At 39.9% G+C, this 23,011-nt stretch overlaps 1 protein-coding gene across 3 annotated transcripts in view; it reads right to left on the bottom strand.

The window, feature by feature from the left end:
- LOC111155704 (synaptojanin 1) overlaps nucleotides 1-23,011 on the bottom strand; it is an 87,379-nt gene that overhangs the window by 17,438 nt on the left and 46,930 nt on the right. For 2 of the 3 annotated variants that reach the window (XM_022516019.1, XM_022516018.1), the window contains exons 13-24: nucleotides 22,622-22,645; nucleotides 19,672-19,863; nucleotides 17,831-17,915; nucleotides 14,099-14,239; nucleotides 13,635-13,827; nucleotides 13,207-13,365; nucleotides 11,901-12,057; nucleotides 11,139-11,256; nucleotides 10,823-11,038; nucleotides 7,420-7,498; nucleotides 3,438-3,600; nucleotides 7-216 (exon numbers count right to left, since the gene is read on the bottom strand). In XM_022516019.1, coding sequence (XP_022371727.1) covers nucleotides 7-216; nucleotides 3,438-3,600; nucleotides 7,420-7,498; nucleotides 10,823-11,038; nucleotides 11,139-11,256; nucleotides 11,901-12,057; nucleotides 13,207-13,365; nucleotides 13,635-13,827; nucleotides 14,099-14,239; nucleotides 17,831-17,915; nucleotides 19,672-19,863; nucleotides 22,622-22,645 — 1,737 coding nt within the window. The remainder of the gene's footprint in view (nucleotides 1-6; nucleotides 217-3,437; nucleotides 3,601-7,419; nucleotides 7,499-10,822; nucleotides 11,039-11,138; nucleotides 11,257-11,900; nucleotides 12,058-13,206; nucleotides 13,366-13,634; nucleotides 13,828-14,098; nucleotides 14,240-17,830; nucleotides 17,916-19,671; nucleotides 19,864-22,621; nucleotides 22,646-23,011) is intronic. The other variant, XM_022516020.1, reaches the window with a different exon arrangement.

The following is a 23,011-nucleotide window of genomic DNA, read 5'->3' on the forward strand; positions in this document are numbered from 1 at the left end:
ACATACTTTGTGAAGTTGGGTGTCCCGGAGTTCTCGATGGTGCTCGACTTGGTCTTACGGGAAGGGACGGTACGGGGCCCTCTGATATGGTTGGTGACTGGCAGGGACTGGTCCGGGGCGAAGAGCTCGGCGAAGTGCCAAGGCCAGAACCTGAAGACAGCTGGAGGTGCTGGGGAAGAATTTCCTCAACTTCAGCACTGTAGTCATCGACATCACCTAAGGAAATTAGGTTATTAAAATTAGCACCATTTTCACTTTCTCAGAGGTTTGTTTTCACCAATCTCAGAAGCTCATTTTCAAGGGGTTCATTATAACACTGCAAACATGTAGAGGTTAAGCATGGAGACATATATAAAACATTTATATGTACAGAACTAGAATTAGTGCAAACACCCTTATAGATCATGTAACTAAAGAGAGCGACTCCCTCAGAGCACCAGGATGCCAGTGGAGACTAACACCTGGAGTGGCGCTGACACAACAGCTTCCAGTGTTCCAAGGAGCAGTGATCTCAGCATTGGCTGACTCAAAAGTTTACTGCTCTCCTTCCAAACCTTCCTACTTTCTCCATGGAACTTCTCCCTCCCCACTGCCTTCAACTCAGCTCCAGCCCTTACAGCAGACAGGTTCTCAGACAGCTCCATACCCTTCCCCAAAAGTCTCTTCATGCTCCTTCCCCTGTGCTCTCCTGGGGCCTCCCCATGCCCCTCCTTCTCAGGGTTGGAAAGTAGAGTAAGGGTCCCCTCGCAACCTGATTCCAATTTCAGAACATTAAACCTCCAATCCTGACCACTAAGGGCTACTTCTTTGAGGCTATGCCTGCAGGAATTTATGTTACTGCTCCCCACACCCCCTTGCTGCCGCAATCTCCAGCCTCCCTCTGGCGGTGACTTGAACGCGCTCATCAAGGACTAAGCAGAGAGCAGGATGATAGTCGCGTCCTACCATCTCTCTGGGTGACATCAAAATCCATGTAGAAGACACATCAACAACTGAAAACCCTTGGTCTTGTCCTTACACCCTCTTCCACTCAAACACACACAGCCCTCCCAGGTGCACTAGCTCTGACATATTACTCCAACCCTAGCTCCCAGCCTTTCAGTTCTCTCCCGCAGTGACTCTTCCCTCTTGAGACTTTATCAGGATCCAGGCCTTTGATCCCTCTCCTTTTAGCCCCTGTGCCATTCTGCTTCTCGGAATCTGTCTTCGGCTTCAGTGGCGCTTCAGCTCGGCCACCCCCGTGGCACATTCTTCTGTCCCACCCACATCAGTTCCATCACGGCACCAGGGCTGCCACTGGAGAGAATCCCATGGTGCTGGCCATTGTGGTCGCATTAAATTTGCAATTTTCAGCCTCCTCTGGGACCCCAAAGCTGCCTGGTAATTTCATGACTGGCTCTCTGCCGCTCCCCCCCCCGCCCCCCAACTCCTTCTAAGGAGCTTTATCTGGAAACTTCTCAACTCTCCTGACGCTGTGGGTTGCCCTACTCCTGCAGATAACCTCAACTTTGAACACTTCTCAAAGGAAAGAGAAGTCTTGAGATGGGACCCCCGTCCCCCGTGCAACGACCTGCAACCAAGCCGGAGTCTAACCCCACGGCCGCACTCAGGTCTTTGTGGCTCAGCCCACCTAGTTTTCTCAGGGACCTGCTCTATCACCCCTTCTGCCCAGCTGGTCCCCAACATCATCAGCCCTTCCCATGGCACGAAGCACTCCCAAGCCTTTCTCATTTCGAGAACAGCGTGGCGCAACCCCCCCTCCCACTCCCCGGCCCCCAGCTTAGCTTCTTTAAAGAGTCTGTAGACACTCTCCACTTCTGCACCTTCTAGCCACACCTCAATTTACCACCATCTGGCTTCCTCGCTGCACCACAAGTCCTCTCATGAGTGTGACCAACAGCCTCCGTCACTGTTATTACACCCAAAGGGCAAGTTGTCCCCATGTCTCCTCATCCGTCTGAGACACAGGACTCCACTCACTGTGCCTTCCTTGTTACCATTTCTTTCTTTGGTTTTTTAGGCCCACCTCTTGCCTCTTGGACAGTGCTAGTTGTTTCTTTTTAATTTCCTTTTGTGAGCAGCTGCCTTCTGCCTGTCTTTAAAATCTGGGTTTCTCTGTTCATTCCCAGGACCAGTTTTCTCCCATCCTTATACAGTCCTTCTGGCCAAACTAGTGCAAACCTGTGACTTGAGCTGCCATTAGAGCTGTCCTGTGGGCCCAGAGCGCTCTGCAGAGTACCCGCCTCACGCACCCGCAGCCTACATGTGAGCCCGGGTGCTCCAAAGATACCTCAGCTAGACATGAGCCAAACCAAATTCATCTTCTACCCCACACGGCTCCCCTGCTTGATTTCTTTCCTCTCTTTTACTCCCTCATGAGCATGCTTACGGAAGAGGTTGGAGCCTTTTTCCTCTTCGGTCCCTGCACCTTCCTTCTTCCTGGCTCACCCTCTCCACCTTCCCTTATCTGATTTGCACCCAGCCACTTCAGACTCTCAGTTCAAATTTCAAGCTCTCTGGGAAACTTGCCCTACTTCTCAAATCCGAGGTAGGCCACCGTCCCGTCCCGTGAACTACTGCAGTGCCATTCATGACTGTATCTCTGTCACCTGTCACTGCCAGCTCACTGGTAACACTGCCAAGTTAGGAATTCTGGAAAGACAAGTCAGACATCTGTTGCATTTTCAGCACCCAGTGTGCACCTGGCACATACAAGGTAGGACAGAAATATATGGACTAAGTCAAGGAATGAACAGAGAAACATGAAAGCTGGAGATGTCCTGTACAACGCTCAACTCTTAAATGTGTTCTGTGGAATGTGCATGGCCTCACAGTATGATATATGCTCATTTTATAAGCTAAGGGATGCGCTGTCATGGGAAATATGCCTGAGTAACACAGCACACGGCATGAGAAAGCGCCGGCATGTCTTGATGACATTTAAGGAAATTATTATCCAGATAACTAGGAACTACATGCGAAATCTGAAATGGCCACATTTATATGGGTCCATTCAAATACATGTGTTCCTATTGTCCTCGAGAATCTTTTCAAAATTGCTTTGAAATGTATCTTCTTTTGTAGTAAAAACTCTGAATGCCATTCTGTTGTTAGAACACCCACTTTGAACTTCTACTTTTCTAGCTTAACCACAACTAGTGGGACCAAACTACACAGCAGAATTATCAATTCATGCTCTGAGCACAGAGGGACATAAACTCACACTTGTAAAGCTCTGACTTTAAATGGAAGAATGGCAAATACATTTGCTACCTGAAGTCCAGGTACAGGCAAAACAGACAATGTAATGCAAAACAAAATCTAATTCTGTTCTCTGTGTTACAAGAACACAGAGATGGAAAAACCTGGAGACTAAGTGCTGATGGGAAAGGACATTTATCTAGAAGCACAGAAGTACATGTGTTCCATAAACAAACCTTCCATATCGAAATCTGCTGTGACCTCCGCATCTTCTCCAAGCAGGGTGGAGCTTGTCGATGATGGCAAGGCAACATTTATTTTCTCTAAACTCATTTCTTCCTCCAAATTTTTGATCCAGTCTGGACTTTTTAAGGTAATAGTTATAGTCCGACCCAATAACTAGTTGATTAAAAGAGATGGAAAATAAAAATTCATTAGCATGAAAATTATCTTGGAATGAAGAAACTGCTTTGTTACACTATGTTAGTTACACTATGCAGTAAGTTTAGGCTTAATTCAGCTAGACTCAATTCAACACGTACTGCCTCACACATACTGAATTTTTAAGTAGCTTAAACATTGCTGATTTTCCCTTTAAAAGCCCATGTTGCTCAATCTAAGGTCTTCTCTTCTGGAGTGCACACAGATTAGGTTTCTTTTGCTGTAGCCAGTGTCTTTCCCTGGCCAGATGGAAATTCACTGAAAATTGTGCCACATAATTTGATACTTCCTTTGATTCTGATCCACAGATTAAGTAATTGGTCCTACATGGAACAATTACAGAAGAGACGACTTGGCATTCTGCCTTTCCTATAAACGTGAGCAGCTTTTAGACCAAAGTATAATCTACAACAGCCAAACACATTATAATTAAGTCACACTGTCCTGCTGACATATTCAAAAAACAGTTTCAAAAAACTAGCAGACAGCCACAAGACTCCTTGGTCAAACAGAGATTGTGCACTAGAAAGACAGGGTCTTTTAAAATCCATGCCATGTAACAAACTTGCTTTCTAAAACCTAAGCTCTCTCCTACACAGTTTCAACGTCCTTCCTTTAAAGAGCTTCTGGAGTATATAAAATAAGTGAACTTTTCTGGTATTTCCAAAGGAGCTGTGTGGCTGTGCCCAACATGCTGTGAAGACAGCTGGCCCCTTTGTGGGTACAGATCCTGCTCGGCTCAATGTGCTGCCGACATGAGAATTCCTTGAAGGCACGGGATGGAGACACTGAAAGCTGCTGGCCAGAATGGTACAATCTTTTTTTTTTTAAAGATTTTATTTATTTGACAGAGAGAGACACAGTGAGAGAGGGAACATAAGCAGGCAGAGTGGAAGAGACAGAAGCAGGCTTTCCGCTGAGCAGGGAGCCGGATGCAGGCTCGATCCCAGGACCCTGGGATCATGACCTGAGCTGAAGGCAGACGCTTAAGGACTGAGCCACCCAGGAGCCCCAGTACAGTCATTTTTTTTTTTTTTTTTTTAAGATTTATTTGACAGAGAGAAAGAGATCACAAGCAAGCAGAGAGGCAGGCAGAGAGAGAGGGGGAAGCAGGCTCCCTATGAACAGAGAGACCAACACGGGGCTCGATCTCAGGACCCTAAGACCATGACCAGAGTTGAAGGCAGAGGCTTAACCCACTGAGGCAACCAGGTGCCCTTACAGTCATTTAGTGCCCATGCTGAGCTTTGAAGTCAGTGTCCTAAGACACTAATAATCCTTTGCTTGTTTATCAGACTAAATCAATTCCATTTCAGAACTTGGCAACAGGCTTCATGGGTCTTTAAAGAACACGCTCAAGGGGCGTCTGGGTGGCTCTGTCGTTAAATGTCTGCCTTCGGCTCAGGTCATAATCCCATGGTCCTGGGATTAAGCCCCACATCGAGCACCACGTCAAGCCCCACATCGAGCCCCCTGCTCTACGGGAAGCCTGCTTCTCCCTCCCCCACTTCCCCTGCTTATGTTCTCTCTCTCGAATAAATAAATAATATCTTAAAAAAAAAAAAAAAAAAGAACATGCTCAAGAAGGTCATCCTTTAGGTTTGCCCCACTTCAACTATCTGCTTTCCCCAGCTCCTTCCCTGGAATGCAAGAGCTCTTAAGGATCTACGTCCTAGAAGATTTGGGGCTGAAATAGTATTATTAACAAAGGCAACAGAATAGAGGTTTGGAAATGTCTAACTTTGAGAAGGACAAATTACACTTATTATATACTTTCCATAAACATAATTTTTATAGCATTTTCAAAATATTTTTAGGGTGCTAAGAGTGGGTATTTTCTAAGAGCCTAATACAGATAACTAGACTTGAGGGTGAGGGACAAGGCTGAAAAGGAGAGGAAAAACTGTAAACAAGGAAAATTAAACTATCAGAGAAAGACAAAAGAAATTCTCAGCAAGGGAGTAAGCTACCGCCAAGTTGAGAGTTGCTCTTAAATATTTATATCCTCATGGGATGAAGACATGCTTTAAAGAAACTAAAGCTAAAATTAAATTTAAAAATCAGCAGTTTCCATACAGTTAAGATACAACGAAGTCACAAGATCGACAGGTAGGAATATCTGCAGCCCAAATGCAAAGGGCCTGAACTTTACACCAAGGCTGCTTCAGAAGATGAGTAAATACTCCGGGAAAAATAGGCTGAGGGCATATGCAGCTAGTTTAGAAAGTACCAATGACCAATACATTAAGATAACCAGCAATGAAAATCCTAACAGAAGTGACATACCACTTCCGGTTTTTCAGGTTGTCCAAGTTACAAATTACCCAATACTGATTAGGATGTCGACATTAGGTAATCTGAGGCATAACACAATTAGACCCATACTTTCCGAAGAGCACCTCGACAACAAGCAGCAAACTGTAATATGCCTACATTCTCTCACACAGCAAATTTACATCTAGAAATTTATCCTAAGGTCAGGAATAAACAGGACAAGCACACAAAATTAGAGCATATAGAGGACTTTCCTGGAATGTTGGTTTTAATAATTAAATTTAGAATCTAGTTATTAATAAGGGTTTGTTAAATAAATTTACGTATCTATCCACGTAATGAAATTAATGCAGACCTTAAAAACATACTTCCTCATACAGAAAAATGTCCATGATACCATCTCAAGTGAAGAGGTAGTGAGAAAATAGCATTTACAACACAATCTTATTTGCGTCTGTGCATGTGCATATGTATACATGTATATCCTGCTTGTGTTACTATGTACACAACTGTATGTATAATCCTATTGGTTTTAATACACATGCATCTATGAAGGTTAAGAGAAATTATTTTGTAATGGTTGGATTATTATTATTATATAGTATTATATATTATTATTATATAGTATTCATTATTTTTCTTTATACTTTTCTGTATTTCATGATTTACTTTTACTTGAGTGTATTACTATTTCATTCAGGGAAAACAAGCATATAAAACCTATTTCAAAAGCAATGTATGTGTGGCAACTGTCCTTTTACTCCAAGGAAACTGAAGTAATGTGACAGAAAAGCAATCTCAGGGAAGACTTTATGAGGTGCCCACTGTTGGAGAAATTAGGTCTGGATTTTGGTCCTTCCTTCTAGTGACCATATACTTAGTAATTTAGGATCAGTCCAAAGCATTCAGAAAAAAATAGACAGACATAGCACTTTATAGAAGTAAAACTATTCCAGGCTGTTGATGTAAATTTCCTCCATCAATAACATTGTAAGTCACAGGTTGGGAATACCTCCACTAACTAAAACTTTCTAAAATATTTCAGTGGGATGAATTTGTTATCTTTGGGAATTATTTTATCTACCCCTGAAAGAAGTATCTGGGTACCATGATCCAAGCCAATAAAAGCAGTTCCTAAGAATAAAGAGTACCTTGCTCCCTTGTTTAGTTGTAAATAAAGCATTTTCCTCCTCTGATATAAATCTTTCCTACCACGAATGACCCACAATATCTATCCCAATTAATAAAGTTTCCATGTAATAAAAATCTAGTTAGGTGATAAACATGTTTTCTTCTTAGTCTGTTACCAATGGTTAGTATCTTTAGGGAGGACCAAAATAATTCCTAGCTGGTTAGAAACCTATTCTAAATAATAAATAATAAAGCATACCATATAGTCCTGCACTGGAAATACATTTAGATAATCTTGCAGCCTGTCTATAACAACATAATATTTGGATACCTTATTTCAAAATGGTTTCGAATCTACAAATGCTGCCTTACCTCTTTACCATTTAGGTTCAGAACACTCAAGGCAGAGCTTCCCTCCAAAAATGTAACCCACATTTTATCTTCTACAAACCTTCAAGAAAGAGGAAAATAAAACATAAAAATTAGTCAATATCTTATATATAACTAGCCCAACGACTAGCCCAATGACTATTAACAAGGGCCTATAGAGGCCAGGAAGTAAAAAACAAAAAAAAAAACAAAACAAATCAAAACAAAAAAAAAAAAAAAAAACAGGGAGAGCAGTAGGGCCACTGGTGACCTGGAGAGGGCACTCTTCCTCAGAAAGCTTCAAATTCAAATTTCTTTCAAATACTATGCTAAAAAAGCAGTCAGACCTGTGGACCTCCATTTGTGATCCCTGCTAATCTAATCCTTCATTTCACTGACAAGGAAAAAAAGGGCCAGAGGTTATAAGTGGCTTGTTCAAAGTGACCTTCTAAGGATAATGAGTTACAGGGCTAGAATCCGAGTCTCCAGGCCCTGCAGTCCAGAACTATGTATTTTCATGGTCTCAAAGACTTCCCTGAAGCAAATTTTCTTTGACCAAGAAATAAGATAGGGAGTTTTCATTAGAATATATATATCTGGTTGGCCCCAAGGTACTTTACTTTATACTTTATTTTCTTTATTACTAACAGCCATCTACTCTCTTGCGACTTCAGTGATTCTGTTTGTAATTTTGAAATAAGAAACCCCAAAAGGAAAAAAATTAAAAGGACTTTAGAACAAGTTCTGAATAAGATGATCACTGATACGTAATATTGTTATCATTAAAAAAAGAGGAAAACAAAAACATTACCTGTCTTACTTACAGAACAATTTTACACATTGAACTACTTCCAATTATATAAATCAAGATCAGAAATCCTTGCACATTTTTCAAAGGGGAAAACATGTACATGTACACACACACACACTTAACCTAGGATTCAAAAGCGTGGCTTATGGATATCAAGAAAAAGAGGCTGTATTCTCTTCCTATCTTTGCCCACTAGGGCAAAAGCTTCTAGATTTTTCCCCCAACTAAAAGAAGTATCTACATTTGTTCCGTTTACATTTCCAGGGAATCTCTTATTTACAAATAAAGTCTACAATTTTTATTTAATAAATAAATTTTATTAATAATAATTTTATAAATCTCTTATTTACAAATAAAGTCTACAAATAGACTTCGGTCACTCCTTAACAGTTGTATTATTCCAGACCAAAAGGCAGTGGTCAGTTTAGCTTCGCTGGTGACAGCAGTCCTCTCTTTGTTTACTTCCATTGTCTGTCTATTCTAACCTGGCTGTCTGCAGGTATAACAACTAGAATATTCCATGTATGGAGACAACCCATAGTTTTATAATGTTAGAATAATACCTTGGGGGACGCCTGGGTGGCTCAGTTGGTTGGGCGGCTGCCTTCAGCTTGGGTCATGATCCCAGAGTCCTGGGATCGAGTCCCACATACGGGCTCCTTGCTCGGCAGGGAGCCTGCTTCTCCCTCTGCCTCTGCCTGCCACTCTATCTGCTTGTGCTCACTCTTGCTCTCTCTCTCTCTCTCTCTCTCTGACAAATAAATAAATAAAATCTTAAAAAAAAAAAAAAGAATAATACCTTGGTTTGTTACCAATACTTTTTCTTTTTTTTTTTTTTTTAAGATTTTATTTATTTGAGAGAGAGAAAGAGAGAGAGAGAGAGACAGCGCACACAAGAGCGGGGTGCGGGGCAGAGGAGAAGCAGATTCCTTGCTGAGCAAAGAGCCTGATATGGGACCTGATCTGAGCCAAAGGCTGTCCTGTCGCCCAACCGACTAAGCTACCCAGGCACCTACCAATACTTTTTCAAACGATGTCAAGCACTGTGGGGAATGTTTTTGGCTCCCATTTAATACCAAATTTCTTCAAGACCGGGTCATAAAGATAGGTTGTTTTCCTGTATCAGAGACTTTCATCCCTAATGTACACTTTGGATTCTCTCTAGCCCAGTGTCATAATCTACATTTGCTCATGAGGACACTTGTCTGCCACTATGCTGCCCACACTGTGCTCCTGGTAGTTTGGCTTTCTGTGCTTGGCAAAGCTTACTGTCACCTGGAAACCTGGAGATTTCACTATGTACTTTCTAGTACCTTAGGAGTTTAGAAATGTTTTATTTGAAAGCTTTGGGGTGGATCTTTGTTAAAAGATTTGAGGGATATATAAATGCAATTTCTTCTCTGGTTGCTCATTTGCTTTGTGAAAGGACTCTAGGTTTCTTGGGCCTGCTTCTCACTCTACAGAGAGCGCACCATCTTCAGTCTGTGGAATACTGTTTAGGATCTAGGGAAGCCATTACACAATTCTCATCTTCCCAACTAGATGATAAGTAGGAATCGAGTCTTCAATTTTCCTCTGCTCTACCACAGCATCTAGTACAGAGATCTATCTACCAAAAAGCTATAAAATGTACCTAAATGAGATGAAAAGCACCGAAAGGAATCAAACCTCTTCCCTATGAAATTCAAACACATACATGTCATTCAGTCTCTCAAAACTGCTGTACACTTGGAAGAGAACATTTTTTTTTTAAACAAGGAAAGAAGCATCGGCTTTCACAAAAGGCAGATGGTTAAGTCAATGACAAAAACCAAGACTGAAATGGATGACTCCTGGCTGTTCATCTGGTGGTGCTGCTTCTCCATTAGTTGGAAAATTAAATGTACTTAAAACATGAAATTTCTTAAACTGAGGGAGGAAAAGTCACTCTAGTCTACTCCGAGCTCTCCTTATAAAAATGAAACAGTGATTGCAGCTTCATTTTACCATGGGGCTTTGTTATATAGTAGAATGTATGGGAAGTTTAAGATACCACATCTAAATGTGCACGTATCTCTGTCATCAATTGTTCACATAAAGTTTTATTATTTAACTTCAAACTTTCTAACGAGAATTCAGTTTCAAAACCTATGACCTCTTTGAATAACATTTCTATAGTACGATCTTCCTATAGTTTGGAAATAAAACTACAGTTGACCCTTGAACAACACAGATTTGAACTGCAGGTGTCCGCTTACTGTGGATTTTTCCTGATACAGTACCGTACATGTCTCTTCTCTTCCTTACGATTTCAGTAACATTTTTTTTCTTCTACCTTATTTTAAGTATATGAGACATATGACATATAAAATCTGTTAATTGACTGTTGACATCATTGGTAAAGCGTCCAGTCCACAGCAGGCTATTAGTAGTTTCGGGGGAGCCAAAACTTCTAAGTGGATTTTCAACTGTAGGGGATGATCAGTGTCCCTAACTCCCCCATTATTCAAGCGCCAACTGTATTCATACGCTATTCAAACAATAACAAGGTAATTTCTAATATAGAAAATATTCAGGAGTCATGAGCTGCTTTTGGACGTGAAATATTCTACTCACCTTATCAGTATAACTTCTCCAAAATTTGTAAACTGCTGCAGAAGCTCATCAATCAAAGCATCATCGAAAAAATTGTTTTCTGGGACAGAACTTTTGATTGAGACCAATACTGTACCATCTGGTGGACCCTGAACTGCAATTACTTCTTTATAAATGTTTTGCCTCTCTTCGGCTTCAACTTCAAATATATCTATATCAATCAGGGCAACGACAGGCCTTAAGGCATAAAGGAAGATGGATGTGTTAGAAATGTTTAAGAAGGGGTGTATTTCAAATAAATTTCAAGCACCATTAGAAATACCAAGACTGTTTAAACCTATGGTCAGAGGTCTTCAGCTCGGCTCTTCCGTAGTGCAGCAAAGTGCCCGGAGTCCAGGTGTAGAGGATTTTGCTTCCATCTTGAAAACTAGCATTGAGAAGATCTAGATCTTCAGCTGTAGTCAGAATAAAACACACACACACACACACACACACACACACACACACAAAGAGAAGCCACATGAGCAAGACAGATCATGGGCAGCCAGGGGCGAGCTTCTCTGCTTTACTGGCTTCATCTGCCTGAGGCTGGGATGTCGCTACACCTGTACAGCAGCAGGAAGCCTAAATGCCTTTAAGTTAGCGGGGAATTTTGGTTAAATTATCATTTCATGCTTTACTTAGTCAAAATTAAGGCTTTACTTCTGAGATTACTGAAAGACCTGTGACTACATAGTGTTTCATAAGTAATTCAATGGACAAGTAGCCATTCATAGTATTTCCAAGCCAGATTAGTTATTCAAATTAAAAACCTTCATCAGCACTCCACCTATTTTAACCACTGAAATTCTCATAAAAATTTCGTAAAAATGTTTCCTTGCTTCTCTCTATGTGAAATTATGTCACTGAAAGAAAATAGACTAAAAAATTAAATTATTGTAAGCAAATCTGAGAATATTTTTTAAATTGTTTTTTATTTCTTCTATTCTAGAAAACCTGGGTTGAAAAAAGCAGCCCTCCTCCCTTGAATTTACATCATTCTCTTCTTCCTCATAAAATTTGCATTAGCTCATTTAAATGAAGAAGTCCATGTCCCAACCTGATCTATCAAAAGGCCACTTCCTTCTTCTCCAGAGGACACGGTCTGTCCAGGCAGGGGTGCGGCACTTTTCACTGGTGTCATAGTCGTCCGAAAACAAGTCATATTTGTATGTCGGAGCAAAGGTTACTTTTCCTTCTAAAAATCCTCTAAAAATCTAAAACAAACATATATAAAATCAGTTATTCGGAAAAAAAAAAAAGAGAAGGTTCTGTTTTCATTCAGACAAGCCATTCATTAAATGTCTATTATATGCTAGAGATTCACACAAAATTTGTGTCCATCAGATGAATACTTTTTACTGAATGGCACAAAGGTTGAGAAAAAATAACTGTTGAGAAAAAATAACTGTTCATGCCACTTGTTTGACCTTTGATGATACAAAGTGAAAAACATGAAGAAGGGAATTCTACCAGACCTTTGAGCTTTAACAGACACTTACAACTATAATGGATTTTAGAAATCCTATAGTCTGACATCTAATTCTCAAATGAGGAAATAAGACCTAAGTCGGATGATCATGAAGGCAGCATATCAAGCGTCCTCAGTTACCTCTTACTTAAAAAAAAAAAAAAAAAAAAAAAAAATTATTTTAACCTTCCAAAATTTTGTGGTTGTAAGTTTTAAAAAATAAGTTTTAGAAAGACAGATGATATAAGAAACAAAAGAATAAATAAAGCAGATTACCACAGGGTCTTAAAGCCAAAAAACAGGGGCTCTGAAGACTAAGATTCCAAATTCACTATTTTTGAAAAAGAAAGAACAAAAAATGTATACTCTTCCACTTGAAGGTGAATCTTACAGAGACCTTAATATATTTTTCCTCCTGGGAATTATTAATTAATAAAATATTAATTAATAAAAATTAATTAATTTTTTCTTTTTTTTTTTAAATTTTTTTAAGAAAAGGTAATTCTGTATATGTTAGAGACATGTATTTTAAGTATAAAGAGACTCCAAGAGCCTGGGTGGCTCAGTTGGTTAAGCACCTGACTCTTGATTTTGGCTCAGGTTATGATCTCAGGGTCATGAGATTGAGCCCTGCCATAATGCTCCATACTGGGTATGGAGCCTGCTTGGGATTTTCTCTCTCCCTTTCCCTCTGTTCTCTGATGCCCCTCCCCTGCCCCAGCCTTCTCTCCCCATCTCAAAAAAAAGAAAGAAAGAAAGAAAGAAAGAAAGAAAGAAAGAAAGAAAGAGAGAGAGAGACACTCTAAGAGATTCAAGAAAAGAAAAAAAGGAAAGCAGGTCTCATAACAAAAGATTCCCCTTCTCCTCAATGCAAGTATCTTAAATATGTATATACCTGACCAGCATTTTTTTGATTGATAAGCTGATCTCCTGCTATCAGAGAATCCCAATTTTGCTGTCTTATCAGCTCTTTAACTTCTTCATTAGGCAGATCAATGCGGTAGTTGAAATCACCACACCAAAATACGTAGTCATGGGAAAACAGCATCCTTCCCTGAAGGCAAGGAGAAGGGATTTTAGATTCTCAACAGTCAATCTGAAAAATGTTTTACAACTATTTCTTTGCCTCAGATATGCTCGCCTTCCCCTGGCCAGGCCCTATTTATGTGACCCAAGACTAATAACACATGAAACTTCAATTTAGGTGAACACTGGTGATGTTCCTAGGAACTACCGTATGTTTTCAAAAACTGACAGAATTTGGGGTAAATTAAAGTACACATTTCAAAGCTTCATCTTCAAGGACAAACAGTAAGAGCTTACCATCGGAAAACTCAACTTCCGTGCTATTTCTACAAAATCTTCGTTTCTTTCTTTGACTTGTGATTGTCCTGCAGCAAAGTGGCTACAGACGAAGCAGAGGCTTGTCGTATGGAATAGCATTCGTATCGCGACTGCTCCCTTATTTCCAGTGGCGCCTCCCATTCCAGTCTTCACAGTATCAACCGCGACATCCCTTCAAAACAGAAGACTCTAAATCAAAGAGGGGAGCTACCAAGAGTTCTGTGCATGTCAGAAATTAGGAATGTCTACGACAGAAAGATAAAACTACAGTTTGAGGACAAGGCTATGCAACAGTATGGTAAAACTCTTAGTGACTCTTTATCAAAAACACACTGGAAACCAAGATGCAGGAGTAAGTGTTTTCTCTGAAGCAACGAACATGCCAGGTCTTTTCCTTGTCACGCGGTGGTCGGAAGGAGCCTCTGGAGATGCTGTTTACTGACCTGATGAAAGGAGCATGTTGTGGTCTGATAAAAACAAACAGGCAGACGCCCACCAACTGCTCCGAGGCCAGCAGCACATACTTGTTGTCTCTGCTGATGGTCTTCTGCAGCTCCACGGCCCACAGCTTCTGGTTCGTTGTGCTGGCAGAAAATATGACAGAGGGAATCTTCTAAAAGACACTGACAATACAGCCTACTTTACAAGGCAATTGTCAATGACATCTTTCTATACCCAAATTTCGTAAGACTACCAAACAGTCATGAAATCCACACTGACGGAAATCTTGCTGTAGGCTGGTTTTCTGTTGCTTTTAAAAAGAAAACCCTGGGGCGCCTGGGTAGTTCAGTGGGTTAAGCCTCTGCCTTCGGCTTGGGTTATGATCTCAGGGTGCCGGGATCGAGCCCCACATTGGGCTCTCTGCTCAGTGGGGAGCCTTCCCCCCCCCTTCTCTGCCTGCCTCTCTGCATACTTGTGATCTCTCTCTCTCTGTCAAATAAATAAATAAAATCTTAAAAAAAATTTTTGGCCAAAAGAATACCATACTTCAAAGTGCAGAACTCCTTTACGGAGGAAACCTGAGCGTCCTGACTAAACGAGTGCTCACCATCTGAGTGAGCTCCAGTTACACTTTAGTACTCATTAGAACAGAGGAGTACATGCTTCCAGAAACTCCGTCCCCTCTCTTATTTTTCTGTACTATAATGAATGTCTTTTAAAAACTTCCCATGGAAAATTTTAAACATGCACAAAAAAGAGAGAACCCTAAGAGAAAGCACCATAAACCTATTACCTAAGGTAGCTTCAACAGTTATCAACATTTTGCCAATCTTTTTTCTTTCATCTCCCCTCACTTATGTGTGTGTGTGTGAGTGTGTGAATATATTAAACCAAATATAAAACAAATGCCATTCGCTCATATGTACTTTAGAATGCATCATCTAATGCAATAGACAGTTTTATTTTTATATAATCACAATGCCCTTATCACACAATTCCTTAATACCATCTAATACTCAGTTCACATTTAAATTTTCCTAATTATCTAAAAAATGTCTTCTCAGAGTTTTGTTTTGTTTTTTAATTTATTTACTTGACAGAGAGATAGAGAGAGCACAAGTAGGCAGAGGGAGAAGGAGAAGCAGGTTCCCCGCTGAGTAAGGAGTCTGATGTGAAGCTCAATCCCAGGACTCTGGGACTGTGACCCAAGCCAAAGGCAGACGCTTAACGACTGAGCCACCCAGGCGCCCCTCAGAGTTGGTTTCTTTTTTCTTAAGATTTTTATTTATTTATTTGACAGACCAAGATCACAAGTAGGCAGAGAAGCAGGCAGAGAGAGGAGGAAGCAGGCCCCCTGCCGAGCAGAGAGCCCAATGCGGGGCTCGATCCCAGGACCCTGGGATCATGACCTGAGCTGAAGGCAGAGGCTTTAACCCACCGAGCCACCTAGGCGCCCCCACAGTTGGTTTCTTTAAAATAAGGTCCGGGGGGCCCCTGGGTGGCTTAGTTGGTTAAGCAAATGACTCTTGGTTTTGGCTCGGGTCATGATCTCGAGCCCCACATCAGGCTCTATGCTCAGTGTGGAGTCTGCTTGAGATTCTCTCCCCCACCCTCTGCCCCTTTCCCTGCTCGCTCACTCACTCACTCTCAAATCAATAAAATCCAAAAAAGACTAAAATAAAACAGGGTCCAAATAGGGTCCACACATTGTTATAGCTCTTGAATCTTTAATAGTCTCTCAACCCTCGCCACTCCATCCCCTTTCTAATGCTATTTTATTTTTTAAGAAGTTGGGCCATTTGTCAGTAAAATGTTTGACAGCCTGGATTTGACTGATGTGTCTTCACAGGATTTTGACTTGTCCCTCTAACTCTTGCATTTGCTTTAAACTGGTTAACATAGAAGCTTAAGAAACCCATTCAAATTTATTTGTTTTGGCAAAAATAACCTCATGGCTAGTGCAGTCCCCCTTGCATCAAAGCAGGCAGCACTGAACCTCTATGCTGTTACAGCAGATCTGCTGTGCACACTCTGACAATCAGATCAACTCTTTACAATGAAAAGGTCCCCGTTAATCCCGCTAGAGTCTTCACATCTACTGGTCACTGCCATTACTTCATGAGGGGCTGCACGGCTTTGATTTTGTAACTGCAGCATTCCACAGGCACTGTCCGAAGTTAGAACTCTTCTCTAAAGAACTTTTCTCAACTATTCCATTAGCCTGAAACACAGTTCATATAAAGAAGGTAGCATAAATGCCTGGGTCTTTATAGATTTTCAGATTAATAAGCTTGAACCTCTAAAGCACCCCCAAGAACCTCTAAAGGGAGCAAAAAAGTGTGTTCTCAGAGTTCCAGGCCACACACGATAAGCGGAAAGCCAGAATATGACCTCACGCCCATTTATCTAATCTAACACCACCATACCACCTCCAAAACACATACCAGCACATGGATTCTCTTCTACTACCTACCATAATCCTACCACTACAACTTGCGTTCTGAGAAGAGAATGACGGCTTTCATCTCTTTATCCAGCTCGCTTCTCAGGCCCAGTGAACCCTACCTGATCATTCTATTTAAACTGCATCCCCCCCAACTCCACATGCCCAAGCCCCTTTACCTGTCTTTATTTTCCATTCCACTTCTACCACGCTACATACAAGCACACCTTGTCTTACTGTGACTTGCTTTATTGTGCTTCCCAGCTATTGTGTTTTCTACAAATTGAAGGTCTGCGGCAACCCTGTGTCAAGGAGGCCCATCAGTGCCATTTTTCCAACAGCGTTTGCTTACTTCCTGTCTCTGTGTCACATTTTGATAATTCTCACGAAATTTCAAACTTTTTCATTTTTACTGTATTTGTTATGGTGACCTGTGGTCAAAGATTAAGACTAGCAGAAAGCTCAGATGATGATAAGCATTTTTTAGCAAAGAAATATTTTTTAATTCAGGTGTGTATGTTGTTGGTTACACATAATGCCATCGCACACTTAGAAGAGTACAGTATAGTGTAAACTTAAATGCATCGGGAAGCCAAAAAATTCATTTGACTATGTTTACTGCAGTATTTGCTTTAGTGCAGGTTGAGAACTGAGCCTGCAATATCACTTCAGCTGAGAAAAAAAAATGCCTATTTTTATTCTGAAAATCTTTTATTTTTATTTTTTTTATTTTTTTTAAAGGATTTTTTTTTTTTAAAGATTTTATTTATTTGTTTGACAGAGACAGAGAGAGAAAGACCACAAGTAGGCAGAGAGGCAGGCAAAGAGAGAGTGGGGGAAGCAGACTCCATGCCGAACAGAGAGCCTGATGTGGGGCTCGATCCCAGGACTCTGAGATCATGACCTGAGCTGAAGGCAGAGGCTTAACCCACTGAGCCACCCAGGCGCCCCTATTCTGAAAATCTTTAAAAAAAAGTCAGATTTTAAAAGATTTGCAAGAGGGCACCTGGGTGGCACAGTTGGTTAAGCGATGCCTCTCAGTTTTGGCCCAGGTCATGATCTCAGGGTCGCGAGATGGAGCCCCACATCTGGCTCCGTGCTCAGTGCAGAGTCTGTTTAAGATTCTCTCTGTTTCCCTCTGCCCCTCCCTGCCCCTTAAATAAATAAATAAATCTTTAAAAAAAAAAAAAAAAAAAACCTTTAGCTATATTACCCCAATCTATCTTTGTAAGAACTACTTAGTTATCTGCCTTCCATGTCCCTCAACTAGACAATTACCTCATTGACTTACCTTGCATTCACAATGTTTCCAGCATTCAACTCAACCATTTCTTCAAAACCAATTGCAAATATATCAGTTGGCTTACTTCTTTTATCTACAATTAAGCAACCAAAACGAACTTTTAAAAGGTAGCCTTAATCAAATGGCACCCCCCCCAAAAATCCAGCACAACTAAGACCACCAAACCTCATAAAATTCCATTTTTTGTGTTTTATGTGTAACCAAATTCCAATTATAGGCAAAAACAATGAATGGGACAAAATTACTTTAAATTTATATTCTATTCAGGCTTCCTAAGTTTGCTTCTTTAAGACTGTTATTCTTAAAGATCCTTAAGTCCTTCCAGAAATCATTTTGAAGGAATTCTTGCTAAAATCTGCACTATGGGCACCATAGTGTTTCTCTAAACAAGCCACTTCTCAAAGGCTGAAGTGAACAAAAAATGGGGAAGGGATTCTTCAGAAAAGGCACAAAGAGGCTGAGAAATCAGCTCAAATTAGAGATAATAGGAGGGATTTTTCACAATCAAATATGAAAACTAGAGGCTTGACCTTTTTACTATTTCCTTGGTAGAAGAATCCAAGAAAATTAATGGCGATCCGGGTGTTAAGATGTACCCCCTGTTTCAGCCATTAGCACTCTCCCAACAGACAAGGAAGACGAGAGAACAGGAGCTACCTGAGATAAGCAGCCCAGGGGTACTTGGGTGGCCCAAATATTCAGAAATGAAGGTAAGTAGCTAGAAAGGGCCTATAAATAGTATGAACTGGGAAAGGAAACAAATAAAACTCTTTATTGACTGCTATTATGTGCAAGGATTATACATGCCTCATCTCATTTACCACATACTTTATAAGACAAGATTATTTTTGTCCTTTAGTTGCAGACAAGATCCTGAGGCTGTGGAGAACCTAAACAACTTGCCCCCAAATTTACATAAACTGTGGGGTGGCACAATGACGCCAGAACCAAATCGCCAGAATTCAAATTCTGGTTTTGCCATTAGTAACCACCCTTGGGCAGGTCACCTCCCCTGCTGTGTCTTGGTTTCTTTATCTGTGAAATTAGAATAATAAGAGTGTCTATGCAGTAGGTCTGTTACGGGGAATAATGTACAGTACTTACAGAATTGTGGTGTTAGCTGTTATTTTATTATTATAACTATGACGGCAACTACAATGTCAAATTAGGTTCAGTGTAAGTGAAAAGGGCATTTTAATAGATGTCCGGGGGGAAAACCTCAGGGTTTGAGATGTAACTGATTGCAAATAACTACAAACAGGAAAACCTGTATCTCACATTTCTTCCTATGCACCTCGCCTTATACATATTACTTGCTGGCTGTGTACCATTTGAAAAAGGAATTTGAAGTGACTTTTAAAAAAAGAAGGCAGCCTCAAATTCAGGATTCTAATAAAAAATCTAAAAAAGCATCCTCAGCTCAGTGATTGGTTTGGGCTATTAATGACAACCAAGTTTTTCCAAGGATAAAATCAGTACTGTTAAGTTATAAAGTGCCAACAAATGTCGCAACCAGTTTTGTAAGATTTTTCATAATCTACCCCAAATACTTACCTTAGTAACTAAACAGCTAACTAGATTTGAAAAAAATGGAACATACTAGGTTTAAAAAATCATCAATTACAAATAAGCTTGCTTTGTGTCCGTTTAAAAGATTAAGAACCAGTTTTTCTTATATGCGTGGTTACCCTTAAAGGTTTGGCCTTCACACTTAAAAATCCAAGTTTCTTTTATAGAGTAACGCATATTATGGTGCTTTACATTTGTTTTATAGATTAATAAATCACAGTGAGGATTTAGTAAGTGAATCCATATTATAAAAAGCAGACCTTGAAACTCCTGGATGCCAGCTAACTTGGGTGCATCAAGAAGCCAGTCGGTGAGTGTCTGATTCTTAAAAGCTATGCTACGAAACTGCTTCCCACCATTCACGTTCCAGGTTCCGACACACACTCGGATCTTCTTGGGCTTTGAATACTTGTAGAAATTCTCACACATGCTCTTGAGTACTTTGGAAGATGCTAATCAAAAAGAACACATAACAGAATCTTAGCTGCATTAAACCACTTTTAGAAATTGATTTTTCTATCTGAGAAAAGATGGATGGGAAGTACCATTATCATCATAAGCACGAACAAGCATAAGACACATGCAGAGCCCAGCACGATGCCAGTAACCGACACGATTTTTTTTTTAATTTGACATTTACTACAATAGTCACAGTAAAAATGCTATTACAGGTTTATTGCAACAATGTAAAACATGCAGAAAAGTTCCGTTTCAATGAAGTAGTAGATTGTTTTACACTGTATGAAACTAGAGACTCTACATTTTTAGGAATATAGCCATTGATTTTCATCTATCTCTCATTTAAAGGCTGGTAAAAATATAAATCTTATTTCTTATTTCCAAACAAAAACATCTAAGAACATTTACATTTAAGATTCTAGCTACTGACAGGTGGCTTGATGAAAAATGGCTCCCTGACAAAAACACAAATTATGTATACTAATGAGACTTCAGAGATTGAAGTCACTACAAAATTCTTCCCATCTCACTGGGAGTAGTAACCAAAGTCCTTAACAATGGCCTACAGAATGAACACTTAATTGGCAATTGGTAAGAGGAAAAGGAAATCACAACCCTAAACAACCCGCATTGCCATCCTGCCCTCACTGGCTACCTCTTCCCTATTGGCTCCCTGCTCAGCCACTGACTCCCTGCTGTTTCAGTAAGAGGCCAGCCTGCTTCTACCCATAAGGCCTCTGCACCTGTTTCCACTGCCTGCAACATTCTTCCCCTTGACTCCTTTGGGTCTCTAAGTTCCAGTGAGGCTTTTCCTGACCATCTTATTAGAATTTGCACTCTGTCCCTAACCTTCCGCATCCCTTCCTTGTTTTATTTCTCTCTATAGCATTAATCACATTTACAAACTGAGTTTTATTTATTTACGCTGTAACTATCTGTCTCCCCTATCAAGAGTGGAAGTTCCACGAGGGCAGAAAGGTTGGTCTGTTTCGTTTACTGTAGTATCTCCAGTCACTAGAAGAGTGCCATAGAAAGTGCTCAGTAAATCATTGTTAAATGAATGTTCAATACATTTGGATTCTCAATCTCTTTCCTGCATATTTTTTGACTACCATCTCTCTTCCTTCTAAATCACACTTCAGTTTGATCAAATTAAATTCTCGGCATTTAAAGTAGCTAGAACCTTAACAGACCTCAATCTAAAAACAGAGAATGAACACTTAATTGGCAATTGGTAAGAGGAAAAGGAAATCACAATGATTCTCACCTTTTACCACATGATTTTATTTTATTATTATAATTAATTATTTTATGATACTAAGATATAGCAGACTCCTGAGAGAATGAATGACAGTGAAAAAGGCAAATAACATCTTAGCGTTATAATGAAAACAGTTTGACCAGTGACTCTCCCGAGGGAGCTGCTGTAGATATAAGCTCACCCCCACTGTTCCCAGGGATAGAAGTGCAGATTTCTAGCCCTCTTGCTATTTGATCTGATTACTTGTAGAAGGTGTTGGGTGGTAATGGAAACAGATGATTTGTTCCAGTCTGTTGGTGTGGTTCACTGAAATCTGGCCCTACCTAGAGAATCATTCTCTATGCCATGATCTATAACATTACCATTGTTGTTATCATTATGAAGAGTGCCTCTGTGATCTATTCTATATCAAAACACAAGTTCTGTAATGATTCAGCAGCTTAAGATACTCAGCAAGACAAATAATGAATTGTGTGAAAACATGTTGCCATGTTGTGTGAACTAATAAAGTCAAATCCGTTTATACATGGAATAAAACATTTTAAAAATTTTCTAGTTTATTCTTAACTGGTTGGCACCTTAATGTGCAGAAAGAAATGAGTCTGTGTTCAAACAGATGTCCATTCCTAAATGCCATATCATTTCAGAAAATGGATTTCATTACATAACTCAAAAATATATTCAAGTGCTCTCTTCTTCCATTCTTCTCACAAAAATAACCAATAATTTCTCAAAACATTCTGAACAGTGACTAAGCAAAACAAATTTTCAGTGGTACCAAATCTTAAGTGAAGGGAAGAAATGATGTCTTTTTCTGCTAAATTTCTGGCAAGCGTTTAGCCTTTCTTGTTCCTTCTGCCACAGATTCATGTTTAAGGACAAGTTCATAAACCTTGTCCAGAAAAGGCAGGCATGAGATTGATAGGAACAGGAAACGGTCCTAATCACTTAATTCCTCTAACTTTGGTAGCAATCTTCATGCTTTTTAAAAGAATTCAGATCACATTTTAGTGCAGGTCTTCTGGTTACAGAAAATATTTCCTCCACGGTATGAGAAAATAAGCCTATGCTTTTTTCAATTATTATATATGAGAAACGCTGCAAAGTAGTCATCAATATCACAGACAGTACTCTGAAATTAACCCCAAATAGTCTCGTCTGGAGTTTTCCCATTAGCTTATTAAGAGTATAAGGAAGAACACAATGTTTGTTCAATGAAATATAAAAATGAAATTAAAACTAGATGAGCTACATTTAATTTAAGCATTTGCTATAGGAAGACATATTTCCTTCTAAACGAGGTACTTGGTTTTCTCGACCTTGAAATTTTTCTTCTCAGATTAAAACAAGATATCCATTTATCCTGTTAGAATCTGAGGGCAAAATAAGAGGAAATTCCCATTTATATGGCTTTATTTATTTACAATATCAACTTCAGAAAAATAAAGAAAAATTTGCTTTCATTTACAGATTGGTTTTCTATACTGTACCTGACTGTAATGTCTGTTCAGAAACTATGGATGCATCAAGAAGAAAACAAAGAATCATTAGTAAAACAACAAGTTACAATTAAAATCTAGAGTGTTACGACAATACATTCTAAGATGGCCTCACTTTTTTCTTTTAATTCGATTTGATGACTTTATTTTTTCTGATGGCTATAGGACACCAAAGATTAAAAGATTAAAAAAAATGACAATATCTGAGGCAAACCCTTAGCATCTAAGAAAAATCCTACAGTGACTCAGCGATGTCCAGAGTTTCATAATCAGGAGGTCCTCGGCCTGCTTTTCAGACTGCTCCCGTGTGTGTGGCTTTGTGTGTGTGCACGCGCACACGGGGAGATTGTGGGTCTGAAAGCCTGAGGAGCTAGAGGATAT

Source organism: Enhydra lutris, unplaced genomic scaffold (assembly GCF_002288905.1).
Source record: "Enhydra lutris kenyoni isolate GAN:26980312 unplaced genomic scaffold, ASM228890v2 scaffoldscaffold43, whole genome shotgun sequence".
Lineage (NCBI taxonomy): Eukaryota > Metazoa > Chordata > Mammalia > Carnivora > Mustelidae > Enhydra > Enhydra lutris.